At 36.8% G+C, this 19502-nt stretch overlaps 2 protein-coding genes, 1 long non-coding RNA gene and 1 other non-coding gene across 7 annotated transcripts in view; 2 read left to right on the forward strand and 2 right to left on the reverse strand.

The window, feature by feature from the left end:
* LOC134754341 (deformed epidermal autoregulatory factor 1) overlaps positions 1 to 19502 on the forward strand; it is a 209317-nt gene that overhangs the window by 147841 nt on the left and 41974 nt on the right. The gene's annotated exons all lie outside the window — the stretch shown is intronic.
* LOC134754517 (uncharacterized) overlaps positions 1 to 19502 on the reverse strand; it is a 197784-nt gene that overhangs the window by 133930 nt on the left and 44352 nt on the right. The window lies entirely within an intron of this gene.
* The window catches only part of LOC134754230 (glucose transporter type 1), a 64118-nt gene that overhangs the window by 14286 nt on the left and 30330 nt on the right, over positions 1 to 19502 (forward strand). For all 4 annotated transcript variants that reach the window (XM_063690402.1, XM_063690404.1, XM_063690403.1 and 1 more), the window contains exon 3: positions 5894 to 5990. In XM_063690402.1, coding sequence (XP_063546472.1) covers positions 5894 to 5990 — 97 coding nt within the window. The remainder of the gene's footprint in view (positions 1 to 5893; positions 5991 to 19502) is intronic.
* Positions 3725 to 3796, reverse strand: Trnat-cgu (transfer RNA threonine (anticodon CGU)). Its single transcript has one exon. It is a non-coding gene; the product is annotated as a tRNA-Thr (tRNA).

The raw sequence follows: 19502 nt of genomic DNA on the forward strand, positions 1-19502 counted from the left end.
GGTATAATAAAAAAACAAGTAACGCGAGATTTGTCAAAATTGTTTGAGGGCTACCGCGTTTAATTTCGCCGCTAGGGGCGCTAGTGTAGATGTAGGTCTTTCAAAATGTCAAATGCATAGAAATTTGGGGGGGGTTTCAAGCTTTTTTATCGGGTTTTCACTCCTTATTCACAATTGTGGTAAATCTTTGTCCATCTTTGATTAATCAGGGTAAACAGTAGATATAGCTCAATAAATGTTAGTGGTTTAATAAAAGTGCCAATTAAAATATATGCAAAATTAAACAGGTTGAAAAAATGACACATTTAGACGTTAAAATACCTTTATGTATATTAAAACGTATTGATTTCATAAAAATAAGCATAGAAGAATTTTGAGATCTGTTTTTCTGGACCTACATCTACAGTACGTTAGCCCTCAATGAGTAAGCATAAAATTGACACTTGATTTTTAATAAAACGTCATCTCGACTGATATTAGGAAAGAAGTCAAAGCAAATTGCTTTGTTTTTCAGTGATGTTCCAAATGTTAATGTAAGTAATTTTAAACTCCATTTTGTTGAATTAATGAAGCAATAATTATGACATACATAATTTTCAGTTTCACACATAATAAATTTGTTGTAATTTATACTGGTCGTAATTTGAGGCTTTTGGGGATCACGGAAACGGGCGAAACGGCTCTAACGATTTCGATGGAATTTGCCATATCCCCCTTCCCCCATATAGCAAATTTCATCGAAATCGTTAGAGCTGTTGCAGCTAGGTCTTATCTCTGGGAAAGCGCACGGTTGAGGTTTTATATGTTTTCCGAGCAAAGCTCGCGCGGTCTCCCAGATATTGGTTATGATATGTGTGTAGATAAACTTAATAATATATTTAAATTTGTTTGAATATGATAAAATATGTTTCATTCATTATTGACGCGAATTCCAGACTATTAAAGCGAATTGCGAAAGTTATTAATATGTAAATAATTATTGCGTCAAGCGAGTGAGGAAATATTAAGCGCTGTTATTTGGACAAAAGGGTTTTCCGTATATTACCTACTTATTTAATTAATCTTTGCGATTTCATGATTGCATGAATTCAGGAATTTCCATCCGAAATATCCATTTGCTACTATTAAAGCGGATGTATTAACATTTTATTTAAAGTTATAAAAAGTACAGTCGCCATCAGATATATCGGAGCGGTCAAGGTGCTCAAAATATTTGAACACGCCTCTATTGTCAAGGCGCTAGAGTGCGTATTCACTTGTTTAGATATTTTTTATCACCTCGGCCGCTTCGATATATCTGATGGCGACTGTACTATTGAACTATGTATAGTTGGGTTTTATTATGAAAGTACATTGCCTGACAGAACGCGCGCCCCAAAGAGGCCGGTAGGACCATGTCCCACAAAACAGTCCAGCAGGTGCTTGTAGAACATTCGTTTGAGTCAGCTTGTATGGGGCCTGGGGCTTGTCTAATCGTTATAGGGAGCGCATTCCACAGACGGATTGCTTGAACAGCGAAAGAAGACGTGATAAAACCGGTATTGTGATGAACAGAGAGTTTAAGAGAACGGACAGCGCGCACCGCGCAGCTCGCAGCCTGGGCGGGGTTATAAAGCTGAAGTTACATTTGAGATATTCTGGAGTGGAGGGCTCGAATAGGATAGAGACGAGTGAGGGGAGTATTCGAAAGGATCGGCGATGACGTATCGAAAGCCACTTGAGCTGGCGATGGTAGCTGGATATATGATCAAACTTTCGTATTCCAAAAATGAACCGCATTTCATTGTTTCGTTTGTTGAGAGAATTTTGATCCATGTTCGTTGTACACATACGAGTATCAGCATAATCAATGAGCGGATGAGTGCTTGAACGAGCAATTTCTTTGTGCATACCGGAATGAAGTTTTTTAACCGGTTGTGTAACAGGTGACCTTCCGACTGACCTCCGAAAGTTGCCCGTCCCATGAGAGATACCTGATGATTATACCAAGGTCCTTCACTTGGCTCGAAATTGGAATGACCGAGCCGTCAAAAATTAACGGTGCAACAGAAACCGCATCCAACTTCAAGAGTTGCCGGCGACTACCTAGAATGATGGCCTGGCCTTAGAGGGGTTGACACTATTGACAGAAATGGCAAAAGAACTAGATCAGGAACTGTGATCCAGGTCATCATTGGCTTGGGCGTATAATTGCAGTTGATGATCGCATTTGAGTCCGTGCGTGATGAAATTAATAAACACCTAAAATAACAATGGAGAGAGAACACCACCTTGTGGTACTCCGGTGTTCAAATCACTCCAATCAGACATACACGTATCTTTACGTACAGCTTGGGTGCGACTGGACAGGTACGAGTCAAACCACGCCATTGATTCCGATGAGAACCTGAGATGGGAAAGAGCAGCCAATAGAATGTCGTGGTCAACAACGTTAAAGGCATTTGAAAAGCCAATGAGACCAAGCGCTGTAACTTTCGAGGATTCCATGCCTTATGTCCTCAGTGACTTTTAAAAGCGCGGTGGTGTAGTGTAAATAGGATGGTAAAATTGGTTTTTAAACGGGCTTGTCCCCGTTCACTAATGATGGGGTTATTAGCAGTAGTACTTAGTATGTAGTAAGTACCACTGCATAAAGGAAACAATACCTTTTGCTTTACGGATTAAGGATTGCGCAGGTATAAAATGAGTTTTACTTTCAAAATACTAACGCTTATAATTTAATTGTCTTTTATTTAATTTCATTAATTTAATAGCCGTTTAAAATATTTTTACACAATTTTCAATCGCGGCTGGATGCCGGTCGCGTCCGTGCCTTCGATGCCAAAAGGGGCCCACTGACTATCAGTCCGCCGGACGATATCGGTCTGCCAGTAAGAACAAAAATTTGACAGTTTCGAACAACTGACAGGCCGATATCGTCCGGCGGACTGATAGTCAGTGGGCCCTTTAACCAGTCAAAAAATGACAATATTTCGGACGAATGTCTCAAATGTCACCGTTATTTCGCTTAAAAATTTTTTTCTTCTCAAGTGTGATGAAAACCATTGCGTGTACCTCGGAGGGTAAACATATTGCAAACTCGAGTCTTTAATTCACTCACGCCTGTGGCTGTCGTGAATTTATAGACCTCCTTTGCAAAAACAATCTTACCCCTCCCCTCTCGTTGCACAATGTACTATTTCGAATTTTATTTGCATTTTGAAATTACACTCAAATGCAATGAGTCAAGCAAACCAGTCACTTAGAATTTCCATACAAAGTGTATTTCTCGCTGCGTCTCCTTAAGCGTAAGCGTCATAATAATGTTTTATCCACTTCTATCGTCTTTGAAAGTAAAGCGACGTATTCCTTTGAGTAAAATATGCTTGTGTTCATATTTTATCAGATACATTTTACAATATAAAAATTCAGTTTCCATAAAATCTAAAGAATCTTACGTAGGATCTGGCGTTGCATCCTCAAAGGAAAATAAATCGATTGTTAAATAAAGATACCATAATAATGAATAAGCAATAAGTTTAAAAAACTTTCAAGCGACTATGAGTTTTCGCTAAAATTACAAATAAAACCTGTGTCACTCCTCATAAATATTTTCTCGCAAATATTTTTGTAAACCGCTGTCAGTACTTTTTCATATCACATTACAGTTTTATCGTCGTATTTAAGTCCTTTATAAATTGAAATAGATAACATACGCCAAAGAATAAGTGACCAAGTCCACCGTTGGCCGAGGCGGGAATCGAACCCGCGTATTCAGCTTACGCGGCTAACGTCCTGACCACTGGACCACCCGGCCACGGCGTTACCCGTCCCAAATTCTCTGGTGTATGCTATCTTTGAAAGGCTAGGCGCCTTTGACCAACTCTTAAGGAGCCCACTGACTATCAGTCCGCCGGACGATATCGACCTGTCAGTTAGAACAAAAATTTGACAGTTCCCAACAACTGACAGGTCGATATCGTCCGGTGGACTGATAGTCAGTGGGCCCCTTAAGGGTGAGCAGTGTGTGCTTGCACCTCCTATACGAATCCTTTACTAGATTACGGTATAAAAAATATTTCATAAAATAATTTGATTTGTTCCCTAGTTGGTTATTTCCTTTAGCTTCTTTGCGTCTGACAACGCCTTTTAAAAGCAATGACTATTTTTACATTAAACAGGATGTTCGTGGAAAGAAATGTAATTGATTTTATACAGTGTGGAAAGATAAGTCGGGCCCTGGAGGGAAACTACCTTAAATCCTTAAGCTGGCTCATTTCACTTAAAGGAGACATTCGTTTATTTTTAAAAAGAAACAAAACTGCATTCAAAGATTTTCTAAAACTCGCTTGCCTCGCCCGAGACTCGAACCAACTAAAATTAAAAAAAAAAACAAACACTCCCTATTTTATTATACTAATCGATAGTATTATTATTCAGGATAAAATTTCTCTAACAAACATTTGGTCTTAAAAATAAAAATGATCGTTAAATCTAACATTAACTTTATTTTACTATCAAATTGTTACACTTAAATTATTTAACTGATAAATTGTTTGTTTGTTTCGTAATAACATACCTACTATATATACATACGATGATCTTTTTATTTAAATGTATATCTTCTTGCATTTTGTCTTGCGATGAAATAGGCGTTACATAATTGTTTTGAATATTATTTTCGCAAGTGGGCAAAGTTGCCATCAAAATTAAAATTAGTTATTTACTGTTTATTTATTTTTTGAAATAAGTTATTTAATTATTAAGAACACAAGATATATATTTTGAAACATATTTTTACCTATGTATTAATTGGATCATTCTACTTTTTGTTATCTATTTATCTTTACCTAAAAAATATTGAAATCTGTAATACATTTTAAAAGATTAATAAAATTTAAGTGTTAAATACTAGATTTAAAGACAAACATAATGGTTTATACACTAGCGATTTCGGAAGAGCGGGGTTTTCTGTCACAAGCATATCTAATGCTTAAAAGAAGATCCCATCCCATGCTGTAAACTACTTGTAAGGAACCAATAAACATTTTTTCATTTTTCATTTTTCATTTTCATTTTCATTTTCATTTTCATTTTCATTTTCATTTTCATTTTCATTTTCATTTTCATTTTCATGTATTATTATTAGTTTAATATTTTCTAAATAAAGTTGTTATGCAACCATTTAAAACAAATAAAATCTAGTAACATAGTGGAATATACTTTTTCGCTAGAAACATGGCTGTTGCTAGATAAATATGGATATTCACTATTGGTTAAACATTAACTAAAACTATTTTCAGTCTGTGTGCTGAAAATAAAACTATTTGCAGGAAAAAAACAAAAAGCAAAGTGATAAATTGTGAAAAACTATAGTCAACAAAAAGTAAAATGGCCCAACATTCAAAATAAGGCGATTAAATAAATTTTACTCCCAAAATCATGGAAATTAAATTTGCGCAGTCAATCAAATTGTCAAAAGTAAAGTTAAAGATAGGTCTGCAATAAGTTTTTGGCAAAAATTTCATTTTTGATACAAGCTTTTATCGCTGACTGTACTTTTTTTTCCACAGGCAACTAATACTCATCGAGACAATTCTAAAAACCCCAAACACAATTAGGTTGCGTTGTTTTATCACAGAGTTCCAATGGCCACCTCCTGTCTCCATCATCAGATCAGCTCGATGGTACCATAATATTGCATTGTCACACGACTTACATGTGTATGCAAATTTTCAGCTTCATCGGAAACCGGGAAGTAGGTCAAATTTAACTTGCAAGATTTGACCCTTACAAACATGTTACATATGTGGCTTACATACTTACATAGGTACATTGCAAGTTAAAAAAAAAAAACAATAATAAAAGCTTGTAAAAACGTTAGGAAGGTAATAAACGGACGGTTTGCACGCAGTGGTACCAGATCATGTGGCCCGGGAGGCTGACACCAAGCTGACCCGATATGCGACGACGGAGGAAGACGAAGCCACTCTGAGGGAGCTACTACTTAGGTACGTGAAACGGGAGACAAACCTGAAGGAACTCAGGAGAGACCAACCGTTATAGATGCCTTTTGTGCGAGTCCAGTTTTTCGCTAGGGTTGTGCTAAGAGTTAGTGAGTTAAAACTACCGGTCTTTTTGAACAGATTTGTTTTTCACCTCAGCAGCTTAAAAATATACTTTGACGTTACTACTATGTGAGCAAAAATTGGTTTGTGGTACTTGTCGTTATTTTAAAAGCGCAATTTACAAATGGAAATGTGTTATGTTGCCTTACTATCTTTAATTATAATCTTGCTGCCGAGGTGAAAAGTTTCTGCCTTTGAATTCGCGCTAAGCTCTAGATTCTAATTTAAAATGAACTGTTATTTAAATTATAGAATCTTTTGCTTACACGAGAATCAAAACCAAAAACTATAGTATTCCGTTTAAGAGTTTTAATGGTCCTTCTGTTGAAAAAGATCAGTATAAAATATGCAGTAGATATTTTCAATTTTTTTAATAAATCGTAGTAGTTGTGTGAACTTTGAGCACTGACCTTGACAACAATAGCTTATAATTCTTATAAAACTTAAGAACCGCCTCTGCTGCCGTACTCTAGTAGCCATACCACGAGTCGACACTTGACGTTTACGTTAGCGACTGTGTAAACTCGATCGCAGTCCATCTCGCTCGCACTATTGCTGTCGCTAAAGTAAACGTGAAATGCCAACTCGTAGTAGCCGTGAAGATGGCATTCGTTAATCGACACTTATCGAAAAGTACAAATGAACGATGCTACGAAAAGTCTCTATTTTCTATTTATTATTTAAGAGGCCACACACGAGCGCTTTTTCAACGCGCGTTAACAAAGCGCTTGAATCCGCCCGCACGCTAAATTCAATTTAACGGCCAACGCTTAAAGTCGAAAATTTAACAACGCTTGATAAAAAGCGCCACCGCCATCTTGTGAATAAATACACATGTATCCATTTGTGTCATTAGCGCGCGTCGAAAAGGCGCTCGTGCTAATGAGGCCTAAGTTTAGATTTGCGTTTTCTTTAAACGATTGTCACTTCTAGTCTGCCTAGGCGAGACATCTTTGACAAAACGGGACTTAATAAGTTACGGTTCCATATTTAAATCTCAACTTAGTACATACAAGTTTGTACACAGTTCCACAGATAAGAGGCAATTCTTAAGTTTCTTTAGAAATTTTTCTTGCATATTCATTATCATTGCACGAGCGTTTTCTTAAAACATGCCACTTTCATTAATTTTGTATTTTTTCATAAAGTTTGTGTTATTTCTGCTCAGAATCACGAGATCTCGATCCTAATGGGATAAAACATGTCCCAGTTTTTTTCCTATTGTGTTACCATTTCCCCATATACGTTGTATGACGGTAACAAAAAGGAAAGTTTGAAAAATGTATGGAAACTTTAAAAGGGCTCGCGATTCTGATTAGAAATAACACAAAAGTGGCAAAAAAAAAGAAACCCTCACAAAGTGCAATACGGTCAATGCTTGACATTCATGCCGCTATCTGAGCAACCTACAAAAATATGGCCATTATAGTATGTCAGTAAATCTTTTACAATCTGTCACCAAATTTAAAAAAAGATGCTAAAATGGCTAGTTTTGAGGTTAAGGCCACTTTTTTAAACTTTACATTACAGTATGAATTATCTCAGATGATTTTTCGGGCTCAGGCCCTAATCTCTTAAACAATAGGTATTGTTTCCTTTATGCAGTTGTTACACTGCTTACTGCTAATAGCCCCGACATAAGTAACGGGAACAAGCCCATTTAAAAAGCAAATTTACCATTCTATTTATATGTTTCATATTCATAAAACAGCCCATTCAGAGATAACACGTTTTTTTATCTCCAAAGAAAAGCCCACCCTGATTGTTCTCTGAATGAGCTGCCATATAAATTTAAACCTTAATACTATCACGATAATTGCCTTTTTAAACGACGACGCTTTGGCACGTGCTGAAGATCGCTCTTAAAAGAAACAAAGGCTTTTGTTTAACAGATAAGGGTCCGTTCCCGAAAAAATCATCTGGGAAAATTCATACTATAGCTTAAACATCATCATTGAGCATTTTCCGGACTTAAACCTCATCTGTACCTGTTCTTTGAGCACGCAATGCTAACTTAACCTTCGCAAATATTTTTTAACCATGTAAATTTGCCCAAGGCAGAAAAAAATGCTTTAACTTTACACCGCCTAGAGAGACCTCGCGAAAACGCACAAAACATCAATGAATCGATAATAACCTACTTACCTACCTGTTGTTACAATAATTTGTTGTTATTAAACAATTACTAAGTGAAATAAATATTAAATACATACTAAAATTACTATACGAATTGCAAAATCTACTTCCAACTCTCAAACTAAGTCAAACATAATTGAGATTTGGGCATAGATATTTGAGATTTATTAACACTAAAATTTATTAACCACATCCAAAATTTCGAGTAAAACTTTTAGTGAAAAAAAAAAAAAAAAACGTTTATTTCAAGTTATATTTAATTTCCAATTTGATTTATGGCTATGTTATGACAAAGTGCCAGCTATATGATATAATGTGTAAGGTCAATACGGGTAAGTTTGGCTGGCCTTCACATTGGGATTGGTTTACTCATTGATTACTTAGATGAGTACGGTTTTACTAACTATTGTGTTTAATCGCTTTTGTCGACATGTTTCGGATTCGTCGGGGGATTCGTTGTGAGTGAAACCGTACTGATCTAAATATTTTGAAATACATATGTCTCACGAAAGTTTAATTTCGAATATTGAGATTCTATTGCGAGTTCATATACAGTGGAACCCCGCTAACTCGTCGGATCTCGATAAGTCGAAATCCTCGTTAACACGAAATGAAATGATATTCCGTTCCCTTCAAAGCTCAAAACCTCCATAACTCGAAATATTTAACCTCAAAGACGAAGTAACCAACGAATCCCTTCACGGCTATCCATCACAAATTTAACCTCCATAACTCGAAAACTTATCTTGTCTCCGGCAAGCTCAGCCGAATTTCACCTTCCCATATAAACGGAGTTCCGTTTTCATTTTAAAACTACGTTTTGGATTGTAATGAAGCTTTGCACATACAATGACATGAGGTATATCTAGGTCTGAAATTAAATTTATATATCCTCCTGTTTATAAAACAAACGAAATAGAGCAAAGAAAAACGTAAACTGTATTTTTATAACTATGGTATCTGAAACTACATACTCGTAAACTAATTTCAGACATAGATTATACCTTATCCTATTGGAAGTACAATAGTACTATGCCTTATGGGAAACGGTCGAAGAGATAGTTCAGATCCGGAAACCGCTACCGAATTTTAGTATGTTGTTGGGCATGGTACTGGGTCTCCAAAACTGCCGGGAGACAGCGGCGCCGACCATCTACTTCAGCGGAATGACGTCATTAAAATGACTCCCGCCTCGTTGCGAATATTGCATTTTGCACCCAAACTATGCATTGCACATACACGTGTGGGGTATTAAACGAAAGCCAATAAAATATTATGTATTTCACTAATACACTATGTCCCAAAATATATACTAGTTTAAGAGAAATTTAAAAATAAATAAAAATGATGAAAAAAAATTTCGATTATTTGGGTTTTTCAACCAAACCAAAAGTCGGACGTTAAAGCAATGTACTACAAAATTAAAGCTGATGTCTTAAGCCATACAGTGATATAAAAATAATCAACATCAGACCAAAAATGTGAAAATTATGCATCAAAATGTAGGTATTTGCTAGAACAAATGCATTAAAGTAAAAAAAAACGAAATTGGTCATTTTCAGGATAATCTGCATAAGCTTCTAGTATGTTATTAGCAATATAAAAAGGATCATAAAACTGCTGGGAGACAATCTCTATAGTGCCTGAGTAACAAATAATAGCGCCATACATGTGACCGCTGCCGAAATTTGCAAAATCTAAATTATAACTATACCATGAGTCATACATACACGTGTGCTATATCAAACGAAAGGTTATTAAATATATTATGATTCGTTAATACATTATTTATAAAAAAATGTATATTTTAGGAGCTACAAACATACAAAAACCGCTTTTTTTGAGAAAAGTTCGTGTATATATATTTTATAGCTTAACTAAAAACGTTATAACAATGTTGCGTCTAATATAAAAGAAACCAGTTATTCAACTATACGTCACAGCTTAAATTTTTAATTTCTGATAAAAACTGTGGAAGTTATACAAAAAAAAACTAAAGCGCGCCAACAATTCTACCTTAATGCGCTCATATTATGCAAAGAATAGTCCTAATTGTCGGGTATTAAATAAAAGAACATTACATACAACACATAAAAACGATATTTTGGAGTGGAATTATAATTTATAAATTGAATCCCATAAGGCAGTGCACTACAAAGTTTCAGAGCAAACTAGATACTCGTTTTAAAATGAGACCGAAACTACGTTTGTATTGAGAACTGAGCTTGCCGGAGACCCTTTTGTAAGTTCGCATTTTATACGTTTGTATTTCATTTGTGCAATAAAGATAAAATAAATAAAAAAAACTGAAAATTTGACCTCTATAACTTGAAAAAATAGACGTATTCTTAAATCACCTCTATATCTCAAAATTATTTATCAACAAACCTCTGTAACTCGAAGAAAACAATAAGACCGTACTTTATGCGTAGGTATGTATTATTATTACCTCTCTAATACGAATTTTTCATTCATTTTACCTCTGTAACTCGAAACCTCTTTAAGAGAAATAAAAACCTATCAAAACCTCTCTATGTCCATCCCTCTATAGACGAAAACTCGTTTACACAAATTTTTTGGCGTTTCCCTTCAAATTCGTGCTATCGAGGTTCCACTGAATTTGCCACTAAACGCAAGTAGCAAATGTAAGAACTCGCAATAAACACTAATCTATGTGTAAAGTAAACAGGCCCCAATGTGAACCAGGCCAGCCACACACACGAGCCCTTTTTAAATGCGCGTTAACAAAGCGCTTGAATCCGCCCGCACGCTAAATTCGATTTAACGGCCAACGCTTAAAGTCGAAAATCCAACAACGCTTGATAAAAAGCGCCACTGCCATCGTGTGAATAACTACACATGTATCCATTTGTGTCATTCAAACGCTTAATTAACGCGCGTCGAAAAACCGCTCGTGCATATCAGGCCTTACGCGTATTTACCGTGTATAAGGTAGGTACCCATAAACAACTCTGTGTTAAACTCTTGCATATCCGGTTTTGGCTTTTCATACATGTATTTGATACCTATACCTGTGTGTGTTTCTATATTTGCTTTCTCGTAGTGAGTTTCCAATTATAAAGGGCCCTCAACACTCATGCGCGAATCGCGCGGTGATTCGCGCATGAGTGTGGAGGGCCATTAACAATAAAAAATGTCGATCACATAAAATAGCACTTCCTTAGCTCTTTGTGCTTTTGACATACATTAATTAGGTGCGTTATGGTAATTACGGATACAGGATAATTGGGAAAATCGCAAGTATCTACAAAACACGTTTAAAATAACACTTGCACTGTGTGCTCAGCTATCAAAATCCAGATTACAACTCGCTAAATATGACTTGAAAAATCATCCTGTATAATACGTATAGGTAATATAGTCACAGTGTTGTTTATTTGTTTATTAGGATCACCAACAGAAGATACAATTTACATACTAGTATTAACTTACAAAAAGGGCACATTTTTTATTGATCCCCCACTTACAGGCAATCACAGCATGCATTATTATATTAATTTAAACATTAAGTCAACAGTAACACCTAGAAAAAGACTTAGTATACATTACAAAAATCTAGAATAAGTATATAATACTAATTAACAAGACACCTAATAGTTAAATATTAACAATAACTAAGGTAAGTTAGCCGAGCTAGCTGAGGTTGTCAACAGACAATAATTTGTTTTTAAATAAGACTTCACTATCGTGAAACACATCCAAAGAAGGAGCATTATTAGCATGCTTGTTGTATAGGCGAGCCAGGCGAGGCAAAGGGGAATGAGCTAATAGGTTAGTTCGACTACGACGCACATAGAGTAAGGCACAAGGGTAACGTGGCAAACGAGACGGCACTTTCAGCCCTATCTGACTAACCATATGCATGCAATCAATCTTGTCGTTTAGAAGTTTGTGCAAGAACTAGGTCCAGCAAAATACGCCTTCTACTAAGAAAAATCAGTTTAAATTGTTTAAGTCTTGTGTTATATACTTGGTAGCCTGTTCCATAGCGATACGCAAGATGTCTAGTGAACCGTTTTTGCAATCGTTCAATCCTTTCAATATGTATTTTGTAACTTGGGTTCCAGATAACGCTACAGTATTCTAATTTACTCCTTACATAACAGTTAAAAATGGTCACCATTGTAGAACATTCTTTGAACTCCCTAGCACACGAACACCAGAGATTTAAAGGCAGCATTTATTGTCTTATCTATGTGACTCACAAAGCGTAATTTGCTGTCCATTGTGACACCCAAATCTCTTATTTCCTTGACCTCTTGCAAAGTTTCGTTGAGAATAATGTAGTCTGATGGTAAACCATTTCGTTTCCGACAAAATTTTGTGTGGTAACATTTACTGGGGTTAAGTACCATATTGTTAGTCCTACACTATTTTACCAAAACGTCCACATCCTCTTGTAACAGATGGACGTCCGATTGGTTTTTTATTACCCGGACCAATTTTAGATCGTCAGCAAACAGCGATACAGTCGAATTATTGAATTCATGGGTAATGTCGTTAATAAATATGTTAAAAAATAATGGCCCCAAATTAGACCCCTGTGGTACACCGGACAATGCAATATAACAGTCAGACTGAGTGCCTTCTATTACCACAGTTGAAGGCCTGCCCTGAAGGTAAGATTGGCACCAATTAAGTAAACTACCAGCAATGCCGAAATTGTGCAATTTATTAATTAAGATATTGTGATTAACCTTGCCAAAAGCCTTCGAAAAGTCAGTGTAAACCGCGTCTACCTGATGACCACCATCGACAGCTTCAGTAAGGTTAGTGACGTAGCTAAAAAGATTTGTACAAGTCGATCGCTTGGGCATAAACCCATGTTGATATGGAGAGAGCCTACCTTTGACATGATTAAATAGAGCAGTATACACCAGCCTTTCGAACACTTTAGCCACCGAAGACAATATGGAAACGGGTCTATAATTTGAAACGAATTCTCGACGGCCGCTTTTAAATACCGGAATAACTCTGGCTCGTTTCCACGCCGATGGCGATCGATTCCTGCCACGTAACCCGTCAGGGGCCTGACACTCTTTGATAGAGAAAGATAGTCTTATTGCAATTCCTATAAGAGTAAAGAAAAAATAGTGCCATGCTTCGTCTTTATCACCGACCGGGCATTTTTTCATGGTAGGGTTATGGCACCATAGCAAGGAGGCGATGGCGAAATACCGAAATGTATAAGAGTGAAAGAGAAAAAGGATTATGCTGCCATACATGAAACTGTCAATACATGAATATGTCTTTCTCTTACCCCTGGTCGCTCGGTTTCATGTCTATAACTACTTATATATACTATGTCTATGTAGCCCGTTCACCGACTGAAAAAAAGTCATTTTTTTAAGCCGCTTTGCGTCGTGCCAACTCTCTCGGATTACGCATTAAAAATGCAAAAATTTAAACCGTTTTTTCTTAAATCTCTTGAATTGACACACTTGGCATCCGTATACGGTAGGTACCGGCAGTGACACAAAAATAAATAACGGTGTTAAATAAATTAAAAACTCGAAAATAAAAATACGCGTAGGGTTCCGTACCCAACTGGTGGTTGCACCAACCACAATTAACAGACTGAGCGGGGGGTGGGGTTGGGGGGGGGGGGGGCTTGGCCCTACCCACTCCGGCATTTCACCCTCTCAGTCAAAATTGCCTCATTCGCACCAGCGATGCGCGTTAATCAAGCCGGGCATCATAGATAGGAAGCGATGGCGAAATACCGAAATTTATAAGAGTGAAAGAGATAAAATCCTATGCTGACCAAATTTTATATGAATATTGTTTCTCTTACCCCCGTTCGCTCGGTGGCGCGTCTATAAGGCCGTTTGCCGCTGTCACTGTCATATTTCGCAAGAAAGAACGAGAAAGATCATACGCGCCAAGTGTCAATTTTGATTGAATTTTGTCGATTTTTGTTTATTTTAAACACGTTACCTTACAATATCAAAATTCGAAAGCTATGAAATTACTATTTAAGTTAAGATTGTTTTTTCTTCTTTTTTGTTTATAGTATCACATAATAAATAACCAAGTAAAGTAGGATTAAAAGTCCGACTTAGAGGTTACTTTGGGAATTAATTGTATCGAGCGAAGTGTCATAATTCGTGTATCAGAAGCTATGTTGTTAAAGATAATATACTCAAGAACTACATATAGTTTTTCCACTTCTACGAATATCAACGCCTCTTAGAAAAACATGATAATATAAGGAGATTTTTCGCCTTCTGGCTAAGGGAACCGCCATAACTACTTGTATATACTATGTCTATGAGCTACGGCCTTTCATTCGATAGCGTCGTGACGTAGCGTTTGCGTTAAATGACATTTTGTATGTGATTTCGAACAGCGCGCCAAGCGGGACGTTTTGGAAAGTCAAAATCCCATACAAAAGGACACTTAACGCAAACATGTACTACGTCACGCTTAGGGATGAACATTCCGGAAAAAATCAAATGTTTTTTTCGGGAAGTTTACAAAATTTCATTTTTTTCGGTTTTTTTTCCAGTTCTATTCAGAAAAATTAAATACGTCACACATGATGCCACTGTGAGTGATGACAGTGTCAATGCCATAAACAAACACATTAGACATGCAACCTTAACCTACCTGTTTAAATTCCTTATTAAGTATATTTAAAAATACATTGTTTTTTCGAAAGAAACTTGAAAAAAACGAGCCGTTTTGAAATTTTCCCGCAATTTTCCCGGTTTTTTCAACGCTAGTCACGCTATCGATTGAAATTTACACTAGGGTACTGAAATAATTAAAATACCGCTACGTAAACGTCAGTGGTAAAATGCCCTGAAATTACCTTGACAAATGCGAGGCTGAAACGATTCACTAAGGATTTCTCCACCCTCGCAGTTAGACTATTAGATAGATCTCATCCACCAGATGGAGCTTCTCAAAGACTCTCGCTAACAGTCGTCACGCATTAGCGCCGTTATAAGGCCGTCGACTAGACGCAAACGGCGCGCGGCATACATTGCGCTCGAGGTTTGACCAAACGTATGAACGGTTTTGATTTGCCGCTCGCCGCGCCGCGTGCTGCTTGCGTCCAATTCGCGGCCTACGGCCTGGGGGCCCGATTTTTGAATTTCGTGTTTTTCGTTCAATAATATCTCCACTACTAGTCATTTAAATTCTACTTATAGAATTAAAAACGAGTGGTCAACTGGTCAATACCACTAGATTCCCAATTTCTATCGCTCGTATTTCAAAAATTTGGGTCTCCGTTTTCCACCGATTTACTAGTGACGAAATCGAGAGATTGAAATTCAAAAATCACCTCCCTGGCCACGACTTCACGCGAGGGAAAACGACAGTTCTGATCGCTGTTTCTCGCTCTCACCTATGGCCGCTACTCACCGCTGCTGCCGCCGCGCGTAGTCTTGTCTGAGTCGCAAACAAAATAGAAACAACCCGCTATAACACAAGGTATTGAAGTGGTAAGTGTTTTGCACTTTCACCGCCGCGCATGAGAACCGGAACTAAATATTGAAACTTGGTTCAATTTGTTTACCGTAAAATGCTGTTGTGGAAAAACGGGTCTGACGTACAATAGAAATGTCCAGTTTACTTACCCAAATAAATTAATGTGCCGAACTTCCAAAAAGTTACTACAAACATTCTACGTGACAACTACTCCATATAACCAGGTAGCAAAGTGACGTCAGCGACGTCATAATGACGTAATAAAGACGTAATTATGGCGTTATAATGACGTATAAAATGTATAAATGCTGTTAGTAAATGAACTGGCCCATCATTCGACGCGAGAGATATCTAGAGTGAATTGTTTTACGCAAACGTAAAGAAGCGCCTATTATATGTAAAACGCATGATGGGATAAATAAAAGCAAACCTATGAAATAAATGTCTTTGGCTAAAAATTTGACATCTGTCAACTGTCAAGTAACCAACTGTCCCACGGCACTATTTTATATAAATCTATGGTGACGACGAGTCTATTCCTATACTTTGAAAAACGAGGCATCTATTAGAGGTAATCCTTGGTCTATTGGACGCCATTAGAAGAGAATTACTAAATGATAGCCCTCAAGCGTTGACGACTAACGATTTGATGATTATATGGGCAAGGGCTAAACCAAATTGCTTACACCATCTAGTATATGGTGAGGTCTTCGATCACAAACACTTAATACGGGGCTAGGGGTCAGTTCATCATGGACAGTGTGAATGCGCAGCAAGGTAGAAGTAGAATAAATAATTTGAAGTAGATTTACCCTTATGACTTGTTATGTAGGTCGTGCCCTCGGTACTGCATTTACAGTTGTTGTTACCTCGTTTTAAGAGTCATACACACATTCATTCATTCATAGTACCCGCCGACAAAAAGCCGCTCCCATACAATCAAAGTAACGCAGCGTAACTTACTCTCTTTTTAAAACGACGCTTAAATTACATTTAACTTGTTATGAACATTTACGTAACATACATCTATGTCTTACATAGTTTTGGTTGCTAAAACTAAAAACCGGCCAAGTGCGAGTCGGACTCGCGCATTGAGGGTTCCGTGTTCCGTACTTTTAGTATTTGTTGTTATAGCGGCAACAGAAATACATCATCTGTGAAAATTTCAACTGTCTAGCTATCACGGTTCATGAGATACAGCCTGGTGACAGACAGACGGACAGCGGAGTCTTAGTAATAGGGTCCCGTTTTTACCCTTTGGGTACGGAACCCTAAAAGGTACGGAGCCCTCGGGCCTCGGTGGGCGAGTCCGACTCGTGCTCGTACGAGTCGGACTCGATGTCCTATTAATAAGTTCCTTTGGGTCATTCCAAAGTGACGGGTGGGACATTTTTACTCCTTTTTTACTCGCTCGCTTTGCTCGCTCGTGAATAAAATTCCATTCGTCGGAAATCATACACTTTCCGCACTTGTTGCATAAAAAGCTACTTCACCATTGAAAAAAGAAATAAAATGTTTTTTTTTTTTGTATTAGAAATATATGGTATTTGAAGTGTGACGGTTGGGACATCAAATGACCCCTCCTCTGCGAGGGCACTGAGACACTTCGCAAATTGTAACAAACTATGCAACTTTTATTAAACAACTTTTTTATATATTGTTTATGAGATTGTCTGAAGTAAATACATGTATAATTTATGCAATGAAATTTATGCAATTTGTAAAAAAATATAATGCAAAAACGATTAAAATTCGAATCAAACTTATTGATTCTTAAAAATATGATTCATGAACTTTCCTCTAGATATTGATTTCAATGTAAAGCAATTTATGAATTATCACCTGTGCCTGTGGTGCCGTTTTCGCTGGAATGACCCCTTTGTGAAAGTCTGACGTTTATGTACCTACTTGTACACGTATACACCCGCGTTACCTTTCATTAGTGTTTTAAAAAGTTAATTAAAAAGGAACGGTAAAAATAGGTATACTTAACGCTATCTCTACTGAGCTCGTTCACTTACCTGTACTAACAATGGCATTCTGTTAAACAAAAGTCATTATTTCTTTTGTGTGAGCGCGTGGCCTGAGGCTCACACACAATTGGCCACGCGCGCAGGCACAAAGGCCACGCGCTCACTCAAAAGAAATAATGGCTTTTGTTTAACATAATGCCATTGTTAGTACAGGTAAGTGAACGAGCTCAGTAGAGATAGCGTTAACTTTACCCTAAATTCGCCTTTAGTATATAACATCGCCTTAACTAGCATTAAATCATAATTCGGCTATAGGTAAATTGTATCATGGTTTTTAGGGGTGTATTCAAATTAAGGATTTGGGATATAGTTATCTTATAGTTTCGGGGGCCCTTACGTATACACTTCGACCCATAGGGATCTTTTGTGCAGAGGATTTGGGATAAGTTTTAGTATTATTTTCATTAAAAAAAACAAGGCGAAGTTGGCGAAGATAGGTAATAATATTTTAATTTTTTTACTTAACTTTTTTATTTATTGTCACTGCTCTTTTTATTGTCAATTCAATGGATATATTTTACTTGGAAAAATATTATTTTAATATTTTATAAATTCCATAAGAAACATTTGTTTTTTTTTAAATGATGTTGAATGTATAAACTGAAATAAATGTCATATACGAAGGAAAAAATGACCAAAGCCTCCAGGCTCCAGGCTCCAGGATGTTGCATGTAATTCTGAACGCACAAGTTGAGTCGATGCAATTTCAAAACGATACTTTTGCCAACCTGTTCACAGCAGTTTATTTTTATTTTTTAATACTTAGACGGGCAGTACACTTGTTTGCTACTGTCGTACAATAAACGGCGCGGTTATCGATCCTCGTTCTCTCCTTTGCATTGGACGCAATAACGTGCAAAAACGAGTGACCTAATTCGGCAGTGTGTGTCAGCCCTTATGTAACGTGTAAGCGTCCGCATGCTCTCGCCAGAGACGGGTAAATAATACAGGTTGGAAATAATTAATGGGCCCTGGAGGGAGTGCCTTAAAACTTAAGTTATAGTTTGTCAAGGGACTGTCTCATTTCAAACATGGACAGAGAGAATCATACTATCCTTACACTACTACTAGCACCCAAAAGAAAAGGATGAGTATAGTTTTTCATGTTCCTATTTACTGACAAGATTTGCTTGACCAGCTATAGCTCATTTTAATTAAAGGAAACATTCTATTATTTTTTTAAAGAAACAAACAAACTGCATTCACAGTTTTTTTTTTTTTTCAATTTTGCTTGTCTAAAAATATTCTTGAGTACTAAATATTTGATTTTATGGATATTTTGTACGACAGTTTCACACGTTTTAGAGCGCTTTTTTTCGTAGTGAGGTTTTCGTTTTTGTCTAATGTAATTACAAGTAAAACTAAAGCAAAGCAGTTATTTCCTTCGAAGTTCGAAGGATTAGCTTTGTAAATTAAATTTTGAATAAAAAGCCTCTGAGACCCAGAAATATGTTTGCTTATAGTTCTGATAAGATAAATTTAAAGGGGATGAGTGATTTTGTATAGAGCTAGACATAACAGGGGGTATTACTGCAATGTCCTGCCACCAGAGTGCCGCACTAGCCCGTTTAGTAAACCATAGAGTAACTTGTACATACTTTGCCTTTAACAGTTTTTAACAAGTTTTCAGAGATAATAAAATATGACATTGATGCACTAAGGCGGTTTGTTTGCAGAGAACCTACCGGGAAAAGCAAATCCGAAATTTCGCTATCTGCCTCTTTATTGCTCGAATATGCAAGAGCAGCAAGAGTGAAACGAAATTTCG

The sequence above is a fragment of the Cydia strobilella genome, chromosome Z (genome assembly GCF_947568885.1).
Source record: "Cydia strobilella chromosome Z, ilCydStro3.1, whole genome shotgun sequence".
NCBI lineage: Eukaryota > Metazoa > Arthropoda > Insecta > Lepidoptera > Tortricidae > Cydia > Cydia strobilella.